The 15,128-nt window shown below is 40.9% G+C and overlaps 1 protein-coding gene across 5 annotated transcripts in view; it reads right to left on the minus strand.

The window, feature by feature from the left end:
- FNIP2 (folliculin interacting protein 2) overlaps positions 1 to 15,128 on the minus strand; it is a 136,548-nt gene that overhangs the window by 47,111 nt on the left and 74,309 nt on the right. For all 5 annotated transcript variants that reach the window (XM_028104365.2, XM_028104363.2, XM_028104364.2 and 2 more), the window contains one exon: positions 14,294 to 14,365. In XM_028104365.2, coding sequence (XP_027960166.1) covers positions 14,294 to 14,365 — 72 coding nt within the window. The remainder of the gene's footprint in view (positions 1 to 14,293; positions 14,366 to 15,128) is intronic.

Raw genomic sequence — 15,128 nt, forward strand, 5'->3', positions numbered from 1 at the left:
TTTTCCAGAGTGGCTGCACCAGCTTGCATTCCCACCAACAGTGTAGGAGGGTTCCCCTTTCTCCGCATCCCCGCCAACATCTGTCGTTTCCTGACTTGTTAATTTTAGCCATTCTAACTGGTGTGAAGTGAATCTCATTGAGGTTCTGATTTGGATTTCCCTGAGGCTGAGCGATGTGGAGCACTTTTTCATGTGTCTGTCGGCCATTTGGATGTCTTCTTTGGAAAAATGTCTGTTCATGTCTTCTGCCCATTTCTTGATTGGATTATTTGTTCTTTGGGTGTTGAGTTTAAGAAGTTCTTTATAAATTTTGGATACTAGCCCTTTCTCTGATAGGTCATTTGCAAATATCTTCTCCCATTCTGTCAGTTGTCTTTTGGATTTGTCGACTGTTTCTTTTGCTATGCAAAAGCTTTTTATCTTGATGAAGTCCTCATTTTTCCCCTTGCTTCCCTTGCCTTTGGTGATGTTTCTAGGAAGAAGTTGCTGCGGCTGAGGTCAAAGAGGTTGCTACCTGTGTTCTCCTTTAGGATTTTAATGGACTCCTGTCTCACATTTAGGTCTTTCAACCACGTTGAGTCTATTTTTGTGTGTGGTGTAAGGAAATGGCCCAGTTTCATTTCTCTGCATGTGGCTGTCCAATTTTCCCAACACCATTTGTTGAAGAGACTGTCTTCTTTCCATTGGACATTCTTTCCTGCTTTGTCAAAGGTGAGTTGACCATAGAGTTGAGGGTCCATTTCTGGGCTCTCTATTCTGTTCCACTGATCAATGTGTCTGTTTTTGTGCCAGTACCATACTGTCTTGATGATGACAGCTTTGTAATAGAGCTGGAAGTCCGTTATTGTGATGCCGCCAGCTTTGCTTTTCCTTTTCCACATTCCTCTGGCTATTCGGGGTCTTTTCTGGTTCCATACAAATTTTAGGATTATTTGTTCCATTTCTTTGAAAAAAGTGGATGGTATTTTGATGGGGATTGCACTGAATGTGCACATTGCTCTAGGTAGAACTGACATCTTCACAATATTTTTCTTCCAATCCATGAGCATGGAACGTTTTTCCATTTCTTTGTGTCTTCCTCAATTTCTTTCATGACTATTTCATAGTTTTCAAGAGTACAGATTCTTTGCCTCTTTGGTTAGATTTATTCCTAGGTATCTTATGGTTTTGGGTGCAATTGTAAATGGGATCGACTCCTTAATTTCTCTCTCTTCTGTCTTGTTGTTGGTGTATAGGAATGCCACTGATGTCTGTGCATTGATTTTATATCCTGCCACTTTACTGAATTCCTGTATGAGTTCTAGCAGTTTTGGGGTGGAGTCTTTTGGGTTTTCCACATAAAGTATCATATCACCTGTAAAGAGTGGGAGTTTGACTTCCTCTTTGCCAAATTGAATGCCTTTTCTTTCTTTTTGTTGTCTGATTGCCGTGGCTAGGACTTCTAGTACTATGTTGAATAGCAGTGGTGATAGTGGACATCCCTGTAGTGTTCCTGACCTTAGGGGAAAAGCTCTCAGTTTTCCCCATTGAGACTGATATTCGCTGTGGGATATTCATAGATGGCTTTTATGATATTGAGGTATGTACCCTCTATCTCTATACTTTGAAGAGTTTTGATCAAGAAAGGATGCTGTACTTTGTCAAATGCTTTTTCTGCATCTATTGAGAGGGTCATATGGTTCTTGTTCTTTCTTTTATTAATGAATTGGATCACATTGATTGATTTGCGGATGTTGAACCAATCTTGCAGCCCAGGGATAAATCCCACTTGGTTGTGGTGAATAATCCTTTTAATGTACTGTTGGATCCTACTGGCTAGTATTTTGGTGAGAATTTTGGCATCCATGTTCATCAAGGATATTGGTTTGTAATTCTCCTCTTTGATGGGGTTTTTGTCCGGTTTGGGGATCAAGGTAATGGTGGCCTCATAAAATGAGTTTGGAAGTTTTCCTTCCATTTCTATTTTTTGGAACAGTTTTAGAAGAATAGGTATTAATTCTTCTTGAAATGTTTGGTAGAATTCCCCTGGGAAGCCATCTGGACCTGGGCTTTTGTTTGTTGGGAGATTTTTGATGACTGCTTCAATTTCCTTAGTGGTTATGTCTGTTCAGGTTTTCTGTTTCTTCCTGGTTCAGTTTTGGTAGTTGATAAATCTCTAGGAATGCACCCATTTCTTCCAGATTATCTAATTTGCTGGCATAGAGTTGCTCATAATATGTTCTTATAATTGTTTGCATTTCTTTGGTGTTGGTTGTGATCTCTCCTCTTTCATTCATGATTTTGTTGATTTGGGTCATTTCACTTTTCTTTTTGATAAGTCTGGCCAGGGGTTTATCAATCTTGTTAATTCTTTCAAAGAACCAGCTCCTAGTTTCGTTGATCTGTTCTACTGTTCTTTTGGTTTCTATTTCATTGATTTCTGCTCTGATCTTTATTATTTCTCTTCTCCTGCTGGGTTTAGGCTTTTTTTGCTGTTCTTTCTCCAGCTCCTTTAGGTGTAGGGTTAGGTTGTGTATTTGAGACATTTCTTGTTTCTTGAGAAAAGCTTGTATTGCTAAATATTTTCCTCTTAGGACTGCTTTTGCTGTATCCCAACAATTTTGAACAGTTGTGTTTTCATTTTCATTTGTTTCCATGAATTTTTTAAATTCTTCTTTAATTTCCTGGTTGACAGATTCATTCTTTAGTAGGATGCTCTTTAGCCTCCATGTATTTGAGTTCTTTCAGACTTTCCTCTTGTGATTGAGTTCTAGTTTCAAAGCGTCATCCTCTGAAAATGTGCAGGGAATGATCCCAATCTTTTGGTACCGGTTGAGACCTGATTTGTGACCTAGGATGTGATCTATTCTGGAGAATGTTCCATGGGCACTAGAGAGGAATGTGTATTCTGTTGCATTGGGATGGAATGTTCTGAATATATCCGTGAAGTCCATTTGGTCCAGTGTGTCATTTAAAGTCTTTATTTCCTTGTTGATCTTTTGCTTAGATGATCTGTCCATTTCAGTGAGGGGGATGTTAAAGTCCCCCACTACTATTGTATTGTTGTCGATGTGCGTCTTTGTTTTTGTTATTAATTGCCTTAAATAACTGGCTGCTCCCACGTTAGGGGCATAGATAATTACAATTGTTAGATCTTCTTGTTGGAGAGACCCTTTAAGTAAGATACAGTGTTCTTCCTCATCTCTTATTACAGTCTTTGGTTTAAAATCTAATTTGTCTAATACAAGGATTGCCACCCCAGCTTTCTTTTGGTGTCTATTAGCATGGTAAATGGTTTTCCACCCCCTCACTTTCAATCTGGGGTCGTCTTTGGGTTTAAAATGAGTCTCTTGCAGACACCTTATCGATAGGTCTTATTTTTTTTATGCAATCTGATAGCATGTGTCTTTTGATTGGGGCATTTAGCCCATTTACATTCAAGGTAATTATTGAAAGATATGAATTTAGTGCCATTGTATTGCCTATTAGGTGACTGTTAATGTATATTGTCTGTGTTCCTTTCTGGTCTATGTTACTTTTAGGCTCTCTCTTTGCTTAGAGGACTCCTTTCAATATTTCTTGTACGGCTGGTTTCGTGTTTGCAAATTCCTTTAGTTTTTGTTTGTCCTGGAAGCTTTTTATCTCTCCTTCTATTTTCAATGACAGCCTAGCTGGATATAGTATTCTTGCCTGCATATTTTTCCCGTTTAGTGCTCTGAATATATCATGCCAATCCTTTCTGGCCTGCCAGGTCTCTGTGGATAGGTCTGTTGCCAATCTAATGTTTCTACCATTGTAGGTTATAGATCTCTCCTCCTGAGCTGCTTTCGGGATTTTCTCTTTGTCTCTGAGACTCGTAAGTTTTACTATTAGATGTCGGGGTGTTGACCTATTTTTATTGATTTTGAGAGGGGTTCTCTCAAAATTTTTTTGATGATTTTGATGCCTGTTTCCTTCCCCAAATTAGGGAAGTTCTCTGCTATAATTTGCTCCAATATACCTTCTGCCCCTCTCTCTCTTCCTTCTTCTTCTGGGATCCCAATTATTCTAATGTTGTTTCGTCTTATGGTATCACTTATCTCTTGAATTCTGCCCTCGTGATCCAGTAGTTGTTTATCTCTCTTTTTCTCAGCTTCTTTATTCTCCATCATTTGGTCTTCTATATCACTAATTCTCTCTTCTGCCTCATTTATCCTAGCAGTTAGAGCCTCCATTTTTTATTGCACCTCATTAATAGCCTTTTTTATTTCAACTTGGTTAGACTTTAGTTCTTTTATTTCTCCAGAAAGAGTTTCTCTAATAACTTTCATGCTTTTTTCAAGCCCAGCTAGTATCTTTAAAATCATCATTCTGAACTCTAGTTCTGACATCTTACTAATGTCCGTATTGAGTAGGTCCCTGGCAGTCAGTACTGCCTCTTGTTCTTTTTGTTGAGGTCATTTTTTCCATCTTGTCATTTGTCCAGAGAATAGATCAATGAGAGAACAAAATGCTAACAGGGTAACAACGTCCCCAGAAAAATATACACTAAACAAATCAGAAAAGACCTGAAACTGGCGGAAAAGAAAGGGAAAGAAAGAAAAATGAAAAAAAAAAAGGAAAAGATAAAGATAAAAACAAAAACAAAACAAAACAAAAAAACAGAGTATGATCAAATGTGATCAGACTGGTGCATAGATCAGTACCACACACTGGATTTTGGGCATATTTTGGTCTTTTAGAAGAAAGTGTCTCCCAAAATTTTAAAGAAAGAAAAACATATGTACAAAAATAAGGGTTAATACGATGAAGAAATGGAATATGACTGTAACGTTGAAAATTATAAGATTTTATAAAAGGAATTGATAGCAAGTTGGTTGAAAAAAGAAGAGGATTTAAAAAAAAAAAAGGGAGAGAATGTGATCAGGCAGGAGACCAGAACAAAGCCATACACTAGAGATTTAGGGTATATTTTGATCTGTTAGAAGAAACTGTATCCCAAAATTTTAAAGAGAGAACAACTTATATATATATACCAAAAATAAGGGTAACTACTATGAAGGGATAGAATATGACTCTAAAAATGAAAAATGAAAAGTATTTTTTTTTAAAAAAGGGATTGATAAGATGTTGGTTGAAAAAGGAAAAAGAAAAATTAAAAAAAAAGTTAAAAAATTAACTTTGAAAGACTAGACAATCATGGTAAAAAAGGCATGAATTCTATGTGCAGTATTCCCCTAGCGCTGGAGTTCTGTTGTTCTCATTGATTGGTAAACTTGGTCTTGGCGGGCTGTTCTTGCTGATCTTCTGGGGGAGAGGCCTATTGCCGTGGTTCCCAAATGTCTTTGCCCTGCCCTTGCCGGGTCCAGGCTAAGTAATCTGCTTGGGTTTGCTCTCAGATTTTGTTCCCTGCAAGCTTTCCATACAGCTTTGGAGGATGAGAGTGAAAATGGCGGCCTCCCAATCTCCGCCCCGGAGGAGCCAAGAACTCGGGGCCCCGCTCCTCAGTGCGCTCCCAGAGAAAAGCAGTCAATCACTCCCGTCTCCCCGGTCTCCAGCTGCACTCCATGCTCACCCGGCCTGTGACCGAACGTTTCTATCTCTGGCACCGGACTCCGTGTGGAGTCTCCAAACCCAGCAGATCCCTGGGGTGTGCTCCCGTGCTGCTCCTCCCGGGGGGAAGACAAGGGTCTCCCCAGATATGTCGCTTGTTGGGTTCCTGCTGGAGGACCAGTGGCCCGACTGTGCCATGGATCATGGTTTATGGCAACCCCGAGCTGAGAGCCCGCTCCTCAGCTCCGCCTCTGCAGCTAGCTTCCCCGCTCCGATACCCTGGAGCTCTGCTACACTCAGGCACCCCCAGTCTTTCTGTGACCCCGAGGGTCCTGAGACCACACTGTCCTGCAAGGGTTCTACCCCCTGCTTAGCCACAAGAGCGACGTCCCTCAGCAGAGCCCACTTCTAAAAGTTCCGATTTTGTGCTCCGCTGCTCTATCACTTGCCAGAGGCGGCCGACCGAGGCCCCCTCCCCCGCTGTCTATCCTCCCAAATATCGCCTCGGATTCACTTCTCTGCATGTCCTACCTTCCAGAAAGTGGTCCCTTTTCTGTTCAGAGAGTTGTTGCTATTTTTTTCTTTGATCTCCTGTTGAGTTCGTAGGTGTTCAGAGTGGTTTGATCCCTATCCAGCTGAATTCCTGGGACCAGACGAAATCCAGGTCTCCTACTCCTCTGCCATCTTGCTCCCAGTCCATTTAGGTCTTCTTTTAATCAAGTTTTTGAATCTCTCCATAACTGTATCACACATCTGTTTGGGTTTTTTTTAGAATCATTCCTAGATCCCTTTACAGTTTGGGTTGCTATTTGCATTACTCTTTTATTCTACTTTTTCTTAAACAGGTAATAAGAACGCAAATGTAGAGAGGAAAAAACTAAAGCAAAAGTTAGCAAATTTCTGAAACTGAAGAAGATACATACCCATTCCAGAATACCAGAGGTCTGACTTGAAATATGAGAATTATAATGAAATGAAGAAATTGAGTTCTGTCCAAGCTACATTATAGACTACCAACTTCATATATAGAAGGCAAGGCAAAGCCCAAAGTAAAGATTTGACAGTAATGATACAACAAGACATTTTTAGATTGGGACAGTTTCTTACATAGACTGTGGAAAGAAGGATAAACCAAAAGTGCCAGTCCCTTGCCCCACACACCACAAAGGACAATACTGACACAAAAGGGATCAGATGCGCACTCCACAATTTGTAGGAGACCCTGGTGCTGGGGAGCCAGCTGTAGACTACAGCTAAGCAGTCTTCTGTTCTGCACCTCGAGTCTCAGGTGGGCTGGGCAGAAAGCTCCAAATCTTATCTGCGCCCTGGAGGTGATGGGAAACTGTTTCATGACAACTTCCCAGGGGAGACAAAGAAGTGAGTGGGGGATGTCCCCCCCAGCAGCTCCTTAGAGGCCTCCCATTCTCTTGTGTTCCCCAAGGAGCACAAGTTGTACTGCCAAGACTCAGATAAGCTGAGTTCAAGCCTTTGCCTATATGTGTACATGCAAGGTCAACAGGATGCCATGGCCAGACAGCAAACAAACAGTACCCTCCTGGACTCTTGCCCCTCTTTACAAAGCACTGCAGCAGTTAAGTCAATAAAGAATTCAGATACAAATGAGATGTCAGTTTGCATCATTCAATGGTGACCTGCGTTGCAATAAAGTGTGTGACTCCAGTTTTTCATGTTTAACTGCTGATACCTTTTCAGCTTCTCCCCTCAACCCCCTTCCCTTTCTGCCTCACATCTAGGCAAGGTGATAAGAAAGCCCAGGGGCTCTCTCCTTTGGAACCAGTGGGAAGTTCAGACTTGTGTGGAAGCCCTCACCCTGGGCCTACCTCCTAACCACCATAAAAACCCCAAGATCATCTCCTTTCCCTGTCTCTCAAGTCATTTGCTGACCAGCTTGGGAAGCCCACCCTGCTCTCACCAGAAAGCATCATTATGTGAATGATAAATATTTTCATATGCTCTTGGCATGTGTGTTGTTGTCATCAGTCTTGACATGCAAACTGTATTTTGGGTGGGGTCCATTCTCTACCTGTATTGTGGCCAAAACACATGTCCTATCTGAATACTATGATGATGTGTATTCTTATGCTGAAGGTTCATTTTAAAACACCTGAGGGGCACCTGGGTGGCTCAGTCGTTAAGCATCTGCTTTCGGCTCAGGTCATGATCCCAGGGTCCTGGGATGGAGCCCTGTGTTGGGCTCCCTGCTCCGTGGGGGGCCTGCTTCTCCCTCTCCCACTCCTCCCTGCTTGTGTTCCCTCTCTCACTGTGTCTCTCTCTGTCAAATAAATAAGATTTAAAAAAAAATTAAAAAAACAAACACCTGAATAAAGGGGTACCTGGGTGGCTCAGTCGGTTAAGCATCTGCCTCTAGCTCAGGTCATGATCCCAGGGTCCTGGGATGGAGTCCAGCATCATGAGGCTCCCTGCTCGGTGAGGAGTCTGCTTCTCCCTCTCCCTGTGCCCCTCCCCACTGCTTGTGCGCACTCACGCTCTCACTCTCAAATAAATAAAATCTTAAAAAAATAAAACACTTGAAAAGTGTTTGAAAGTACATTATCAAAGTTTTTCTCATATTGATCTTCTGTTTATTCTACTACTTTTAAGAACAGAGGAAATGCAGTTGCTCAGTGAATGAGGAAATTATTTTTCTTGTCAATGAGTCAAACATTTTGATGAGGAAGAGAATCGAAGCCTAAATTAAGGTGGTGAGATTAACAAAGCTCAGTGGCTCTGGTCTCAATTCTGGCCCTCCAAACCTTACTCTACTCATGTACCTGGACTTCCACATTCTAGCTTCTGCTCCAATCCATCTCTTTAGAGCCAGTTTCCTATTTCTTAATTACAATCCACTCTCTGGATTGGCCTCCTGCTTTCCTTATACTAGTTAATGCCATTAACCTCTGCTTGTTTACCTGAGTTAGAAACTGGAGAGTCACCCTTGGTTCCTCCTGCCTCCTCCACATCCTGTGGCCCCTTAGTCACCGAGTCTTGCCAATCCTACTTCCTAGCATAGCTGAAACCCATTCTTCCCTTCTCCCCTTCTCCCAAGACCTTAATCAAATAATTTTAACGGTGACCATTTAAAGAACAACCTCTTAAAAAATAGTTTTCTAGATTAACATATGCACAGAGCACACAGTAAAAAATATCCAAAAGAGAATACAATGAAAATGCATTTTCCCTTCTTACATGTCCCAGTCTGTATCCCTTCCATAGACATTCTATGAATATACTTATCTTTATATGCAGAAAGAGAGCCTGTATATGCCTTTCTTTTGATGGTTTACTGGAACACACTGTGGATACACCTTTCTTTTTCCACTTAAAAATATATCTAAGAGAACTTTTCTATTTCAAGGCATGCTGAGCTGCCCCAAATCTTTTAACGACCACGTGGTATTCCTTTCCTGAAAAGTATATAATTTAACCAATACCTAGTGATGAACATTAAGGTTGCTTCCAATCTTTTTTAAACAACAACATCTCATCTTGTCTCCTTCTAGTCCTCATCCTCCAGAATAGTATTAGAAACATGGTTCTCGGGGCACCTGGGTGGCTCAGTCGGCTAAGCATCTGTCTCTGGCTCGGGTCATGATCCCAGGGTCCTGGGATCAAGCCCGCATTGGTGGCTCCCTGCTCAGTGGGGAGTCTGCTTCTTCCTCTCCCTCTGCCTGCCACTGCTCCCCCTGCATGTGCTCTCTCTCTGTGTCAAGTAAATAAATAAAATCTTAAAAAAAAAAGAAAGAACAATGGTTTCCCAAACTTTTTATAGGAAAAAGCCTATGAATATGAATATTAAATTTTTAATAAAATGTATATATTTCTCACTTGACTTCCTTACTACATTCCAAAAATTCAGGAAACAAAGCAAATACCTTTAAGTAAACTGCTAGTCTTAAAAGGAAAAAACACTGTAAGCTTATTATTTACTCTGTTCCTTTACTGAAGAAGCTTCTTTAAAAAACAGTGTAACTAGTTAAGGCAGTAAAGAACTTACTCTTTTTTAAAAAAAATATTTATCAGACAGAGAGAGAGAGCACAAGCAAGTGGAGGGAGGGGCAGAGGGAGAGGGAGAGAATCTCCAGCCGACTCCCTATGGCACCTGACGTGGGGCTCCATCTCTCGACCCATGAGATCATAACCTGAGCTGAAATCATGAGTCGGATGCCTAACTGACTGAGCCACCCAGGTGTCCCCCTTTTTTTTTTTTCAATAAGTTAGATATTCTTGCTATTGCTTTATTTCTTATTCTCTCTGTGTGTTACAAGCTTGTAAAGAGGCACTGGAGTACTTAATATGAAGAGGAAAACACATTAAGACATAGGTCAGAATTAAGCTTTGATTTCCTCTCTGTTATTACAAAAAGCTACTGGGTAACTTAGAAAAAAAAAAGTTGCATATTTTTCAAAGATGCTATTCCAAAAAACGGAAGAGGAAAAAAAAAATCAATGGACTATTTTCCAAAAAATTTTATGCTAATCAGATACTCATTTTATACTAGCTACAAACACACACATACACACAAACACACACACACAGTGGTGGGAAGCCTCAAGAGTTTGGGAAAACTATATTGAAAAAAAGTTGAGAAATGAGAAAAAAACCTAAGTCCCTTCATCCCCTGCTAACTCAGAAAGCGTCACAGTTAATTTATTTTAGCAATGGATACACTGGTCCAGCTTTTTCTGGAGCACAGTTGGTGAAGCACCACATGGATCTCAAAAATAGAGCCAATTATGTTACATCCCTTAGCTGCCCCTGCTAGTAAGATTAAATCCAAACTCCTTATCATGGGACTGGTGCCATTCAAAATTAGCCTTTCATAACCAGTCTTACCTGCTGACATTCCCAACCCCGCGTTCCAGTCCTGCCATCATTCAAACATCCTAACAGTATACTCTCAAGGATCTACACCCTTGCACAAACTATTTTCAGAAATGCTCTTTTCCTAAATGCTGGTGCAGTTCTTTTCTACCTTCAAGGTGTCACTCAAATATTACCTCTTCTATGAGGCCATCACCCTGAATTCCCAGGCAAAGTGACTTACTGTTCCTCTTTGTTCCCACAGTATCTTATGAGGTAGTACTTATCACATTGGATTTTAACTCTTGGTTTACACGAACTCTTCCTGAGGGCAGGTGCTCTACTCTACTCTTCTTCAAAAACACCCAAATTCTGGTAGAGTCTGACAACACAAGGGGGGCTAAAAACTGCTATTCAATAAATAAATGTGGCTTGATGACTGGCTAGTTAGGAATCAGTGCTACCCTTCTAATTCCTTCCCTTAATTTCTGCTATGCTTCTAACTCCTTCCCTTAATTTCAACTGTATCAAAATTGGTCTTACTATGGAAACCACCAAAATAATTCTGTTTTCTAACAACAGGGTAGACACCTTTGGAAATTCAAAACCCTATGGCTCTTTGTATTTCCAGAGCATACTCTGCACAGAACAAGTTTGCTGCTGAACATGAAATAAGCTCCTACACCCATTCCCTCAAGTTTTCCAGCAGAAAGGGATGCCTAAGCTTCAAGGCACTGGTGAGATAGGACAAAGAACCTCAGGTTTCTTTTGGATGGGGAACTGTAAACTCTCCTTTAAAATTCCTTTTTATCCTGGAACAAGTTTTTCTGTATAAACAATGATTTAAAAACAAACAAAAAGCTTTTCTCAAGTTACTTCTCTACTGGACTATGGCGGGGGGGCGGGCGGGGGAGAAGAACCATAAATTCTTCTTCAGACCTGATTTGTAATAATCAGAATTCTGGGCAGTATTCATGAAGCCTTTGCAAGGTGAAATGGTATAAACACTAATTTCAGAGATTCTACTGGACTGGCACATATAGCTACAAAAATTCCTCCATCTCAAAAGGTGCTGACCTCGGGATGCCCGGGTGGCACAGTCGGTTAAGCATCTGACTCTAGATTTCAGCTCAGGTCATGATCTCAGGATCGTGAGATCAAGCCCTGCATTAGGCTCTGTGATCAGCACGGAGTCTGCTTAAGACTCCCTCTCCCTCTCCCTCTGCCCCTCCCCTCCATGCTCTCTCTCTAATAATCTTTTTAAAAAATGGTGCTGACCTAAGTAACTTTGGAAATGAGTAGACATCTTTAAGACTAAAGGTAAAAGGAACTGAACAGAAGCACTATACTCTAGTCAATGAAGTTGTTTCCTTCCCGGGTACAGGTTAACTATTCAGACACTGCTAAACATGCACACTGAAATGAAACAATTAAGTGGATGGCAGACAGTGAGAGGCAGGTTTCTCACTGCTGGAGTAGGGAGTTTCATATAAGCAAGGGAAGGAAGGTAGAATGATCCATGTGGTAATGGCTTATGGATAATGGAGATATCAGTATGTTGATATGTTGAGCTAACATATACACATATGTTACACATAGCAATATTACTATATATGTATAGAGTTAGCATAAATTGTTGCTTGTCAGCTGACAGGGCCTGTAAGAAAATGACATTCCAGTAGCAACGAGCACCTCTAATGTCTAGATCTTGAATCTAATACCATTCTCCAATGAAAGAACAGGGCTCTGTGAAGCAATGGCTGATTCTACGACTGGAGTAGGAGATGTATAAGACAATGTACAAGTCTGGAGTATCTTACAGCGTCAGAAAGTAAGGAAGTATTAAAAACACATACATCCATACCCATGCTGATAAGGTATGTTAAAGAAACAGAGAAGCCAGTGAAAAAGCTCCACAGCTTCCATGGCCAAAGCTGGAGCAACTTCAGCAGTACTGACTGACTGAATCAATGAATGAACAGATGAGGGGAAAGAGATGAATCAACCCCCACGGAAGCATTCCAGATAGTTTATGTAGATACAGATACTCTGCTTCAAGGAAGGTGAGCAGAACTCTCCACTCCTTAGGTGTGGACTATGCATAGTGACTTCCTAACTAAGTTATAGTAAAGGGGAAATAAAGAGTAATTTTACAGTGGAGAAACCTGACAAACACATGTACCCTGAAACAGCACTGAAACAGCACTTTACCTCTGGGATCTTTCTTCGAAAAACCCATAACCCTAGTAATCATGTGAAAAATATCAAGCAAATTTGAATAGGGGGCATTCTACAAAATACCTGGGCACTATTCCTCAAAACTGTCAAGTTTATTTTTGATAACAAAAATAAAGAAGTCTGAGAAAATCGAAAGGAGCCCTGAAGAGACATGATAACTAAATATAATATGGTCCTGGAACAGGAAAAAAAAAGACATTAGACAAAAACCAAGGAAATAAATAAGACTATGGACTTCAGGTAATAATAATATATCAATATTGATTTGTGAACTATAACAAATGCACCCTAATATAAGATGCTAGTAATAGGGCAAACTGTGTGCACGTTATATGGGATTTTTTTGTAAATCATCTCGATTTTTTTGTAAATCTCAAATTGTTCTAAAAAAAATCAATTTTAAAAAATTTACCCCATCTCTCAACTCTTTAGACACTAAGTAGAAAATGAGAGAAAAAAGGAATACGCATGTTTTTAATTTCTCTATGTCTTCTGCTAATTCAGTTCAAACACCTGGAGTCCTTATTCTGTTTCAGGATGAGGACCTTGGTCCCTGGAATGTTAAGGTGGGTATAAAAAGAGATCTTAGAGAATTAACCATAGTAAGAACATAACGAAGATTTTATCAACAAACTGCTGAACCCCACCAGGGGTGTAGAGCTCACACTGGTCTTTACATGGACTTGGTGATTTTAGAACAGCGCCCAGATGGGAGCGGAAGGCACGTGAATGTGAACACATCTACCAGGAGAACGAGGGGAGCCAAATGCCTGGCAGAAGCACTTGCAGCCCTCTCTATCTCTGTCCCGTTTCTCCTGGTAAGAAACCTGGGAGACTCAAAGTAAAGACTGCTGGGAATAGAAGCCAAACTATCAAAGAAAGCTAGTGCTCTCTCAGTCTTGTAATTCACACTGGTATCAGTGCCCCGCCCCCCCTCCCCCCCCCCCCCCCGCCCCCGCCGGGAAGAAAGGCATCTGAGGCCTGGATCCCATCCCCCACATGCAAGCACTGACTGGCTGGCTTATTCGGTGACGGTGCTGTGTATCATAGGTAAAACCAGCAGGGTGCCCTTGGTCTTCAGCAGAAGGCAGAAGTGGTGTGTATGACCTGTGTTCATCAGGCTAAACCCAAACATCTCCAAGGCCTCTGGTTCCAGATCAGTGGTTCCCTACCCTTCTACAGCACAGAATCTACCAGATCTAAACCACAAATCAAAACTCAGAGCAGAATCGTGTAGAAAAGCAGAAACCGAGAGATCTTAAAAGCAGCATTACAAAAGCTGAACGCTTGAAGGAATGCGAGAAAGGGCTATCTGAGACAAAATCTAGATCATCAGCCTGACTCTAGGGCAGGAGGGAGGGTGACTGGCAGGCCCTCCCCCAGTCAGGGATAGACTTACTTCCACAGACACCCTTCTTCCTCTGATTTTACATTCAATATTCAGCAGGCAAATTCCCAGCAAAATGGGATCAAGAAGCTTCCCTTTAAAAAGAAATTTCTCGAAGGACAAGAGTCTCCTTCCTGAGTTTGGTTTAGAAAAAAACAAGTCCATTTTGCACAACCACTCCTAGATGCTGTACACCCAAGCCCTAGATCTTCAGATGCATGAGACCATCTTAGAATGTCGGGGAGGAAGAAAGCCCAGTCTGTTTTCCGACCTACTCCCCCATCATGGATGAGAGTTCACTCTACCAGCTAAACCAATAAAAGGAAGTACAAATACCTGATCTGGCAATGCCGCTGTCCCGGTCTTCATTCTGTCCTCTGCTCGGCATGTCAACTGGAGTGCTATGTGCTGAGAGAAAGGCAAAAGGTAACCCTGTTATTGAAATGCCCAAAGAACTAGTTGTTCAAAAACGACTGTAGTCACTTTTACATTTCAAGGTAGGCTAGCGCTATTGATGACTGGCCTATGTTTATAGAAAGATTAACCAGGAAGCAAAATTAAATACGTAGAAAACCAGTGAAAAGAAGATAGACTCAAGTAACTACCTGTCTTTATCCTATGTAACATAAACACCCTTTGGATTGATGCTTATTTCTAAAACTAACTGCCATAATAAACTATTCATGCAGTTGACACAATGAACAAACATTCTCAGGCAGATACTTTCGGCCCCTTTCCTCATTAGTAATGTCATATTTAAATAGCACTGTATTTTCAAAATGTTTTATAATCAGTTTCATTAGTAACTCTAGGCAACTTTGGGGAACAGAAATACTTGAATACCGTTTCATAGGTTTAAAAAATATTTCTCTATTTATAACCCATTCTCTTGGTAGAGAAAAAAAAAAACACCACATAATCATTTTCAAATATTTCTTCCTCCACTTCTTTTCCATATACACCCAGTATTATTGTAGTTACTGAGGAAAACTCATATCCTGGCATGAATTTTAGAAAACACAAGTATTATACACTTCTAGGAATGCTTCAGACTCATCTAAACTGTATACTTATTGAGCTGCAGGGTAGATGGCACGTTGCTATAGTAAGTTTTACAATGTACAAGAAGCCCAGTGCCCTGCCTGATTATTATACTTGCCAGCTATTTTTG

This window comes from Eumetopias jubatus, unplaced genomic scaffold, assembly GCF_037043125.1.
Source record: "Eumetopias jubatus isolate StellerSeaLion01/CBP00866 unplaced genomic scaffold, mEumJub1_p1.0 scaffold_2, whole genome shotgun sequence".
Classification (NCBI taxonomy): Eukaryota; Metazoa; Chordata; class Mammalia; order Carnivora; family Otariidae; genus Eumetopias; species Eumetopias jubatus.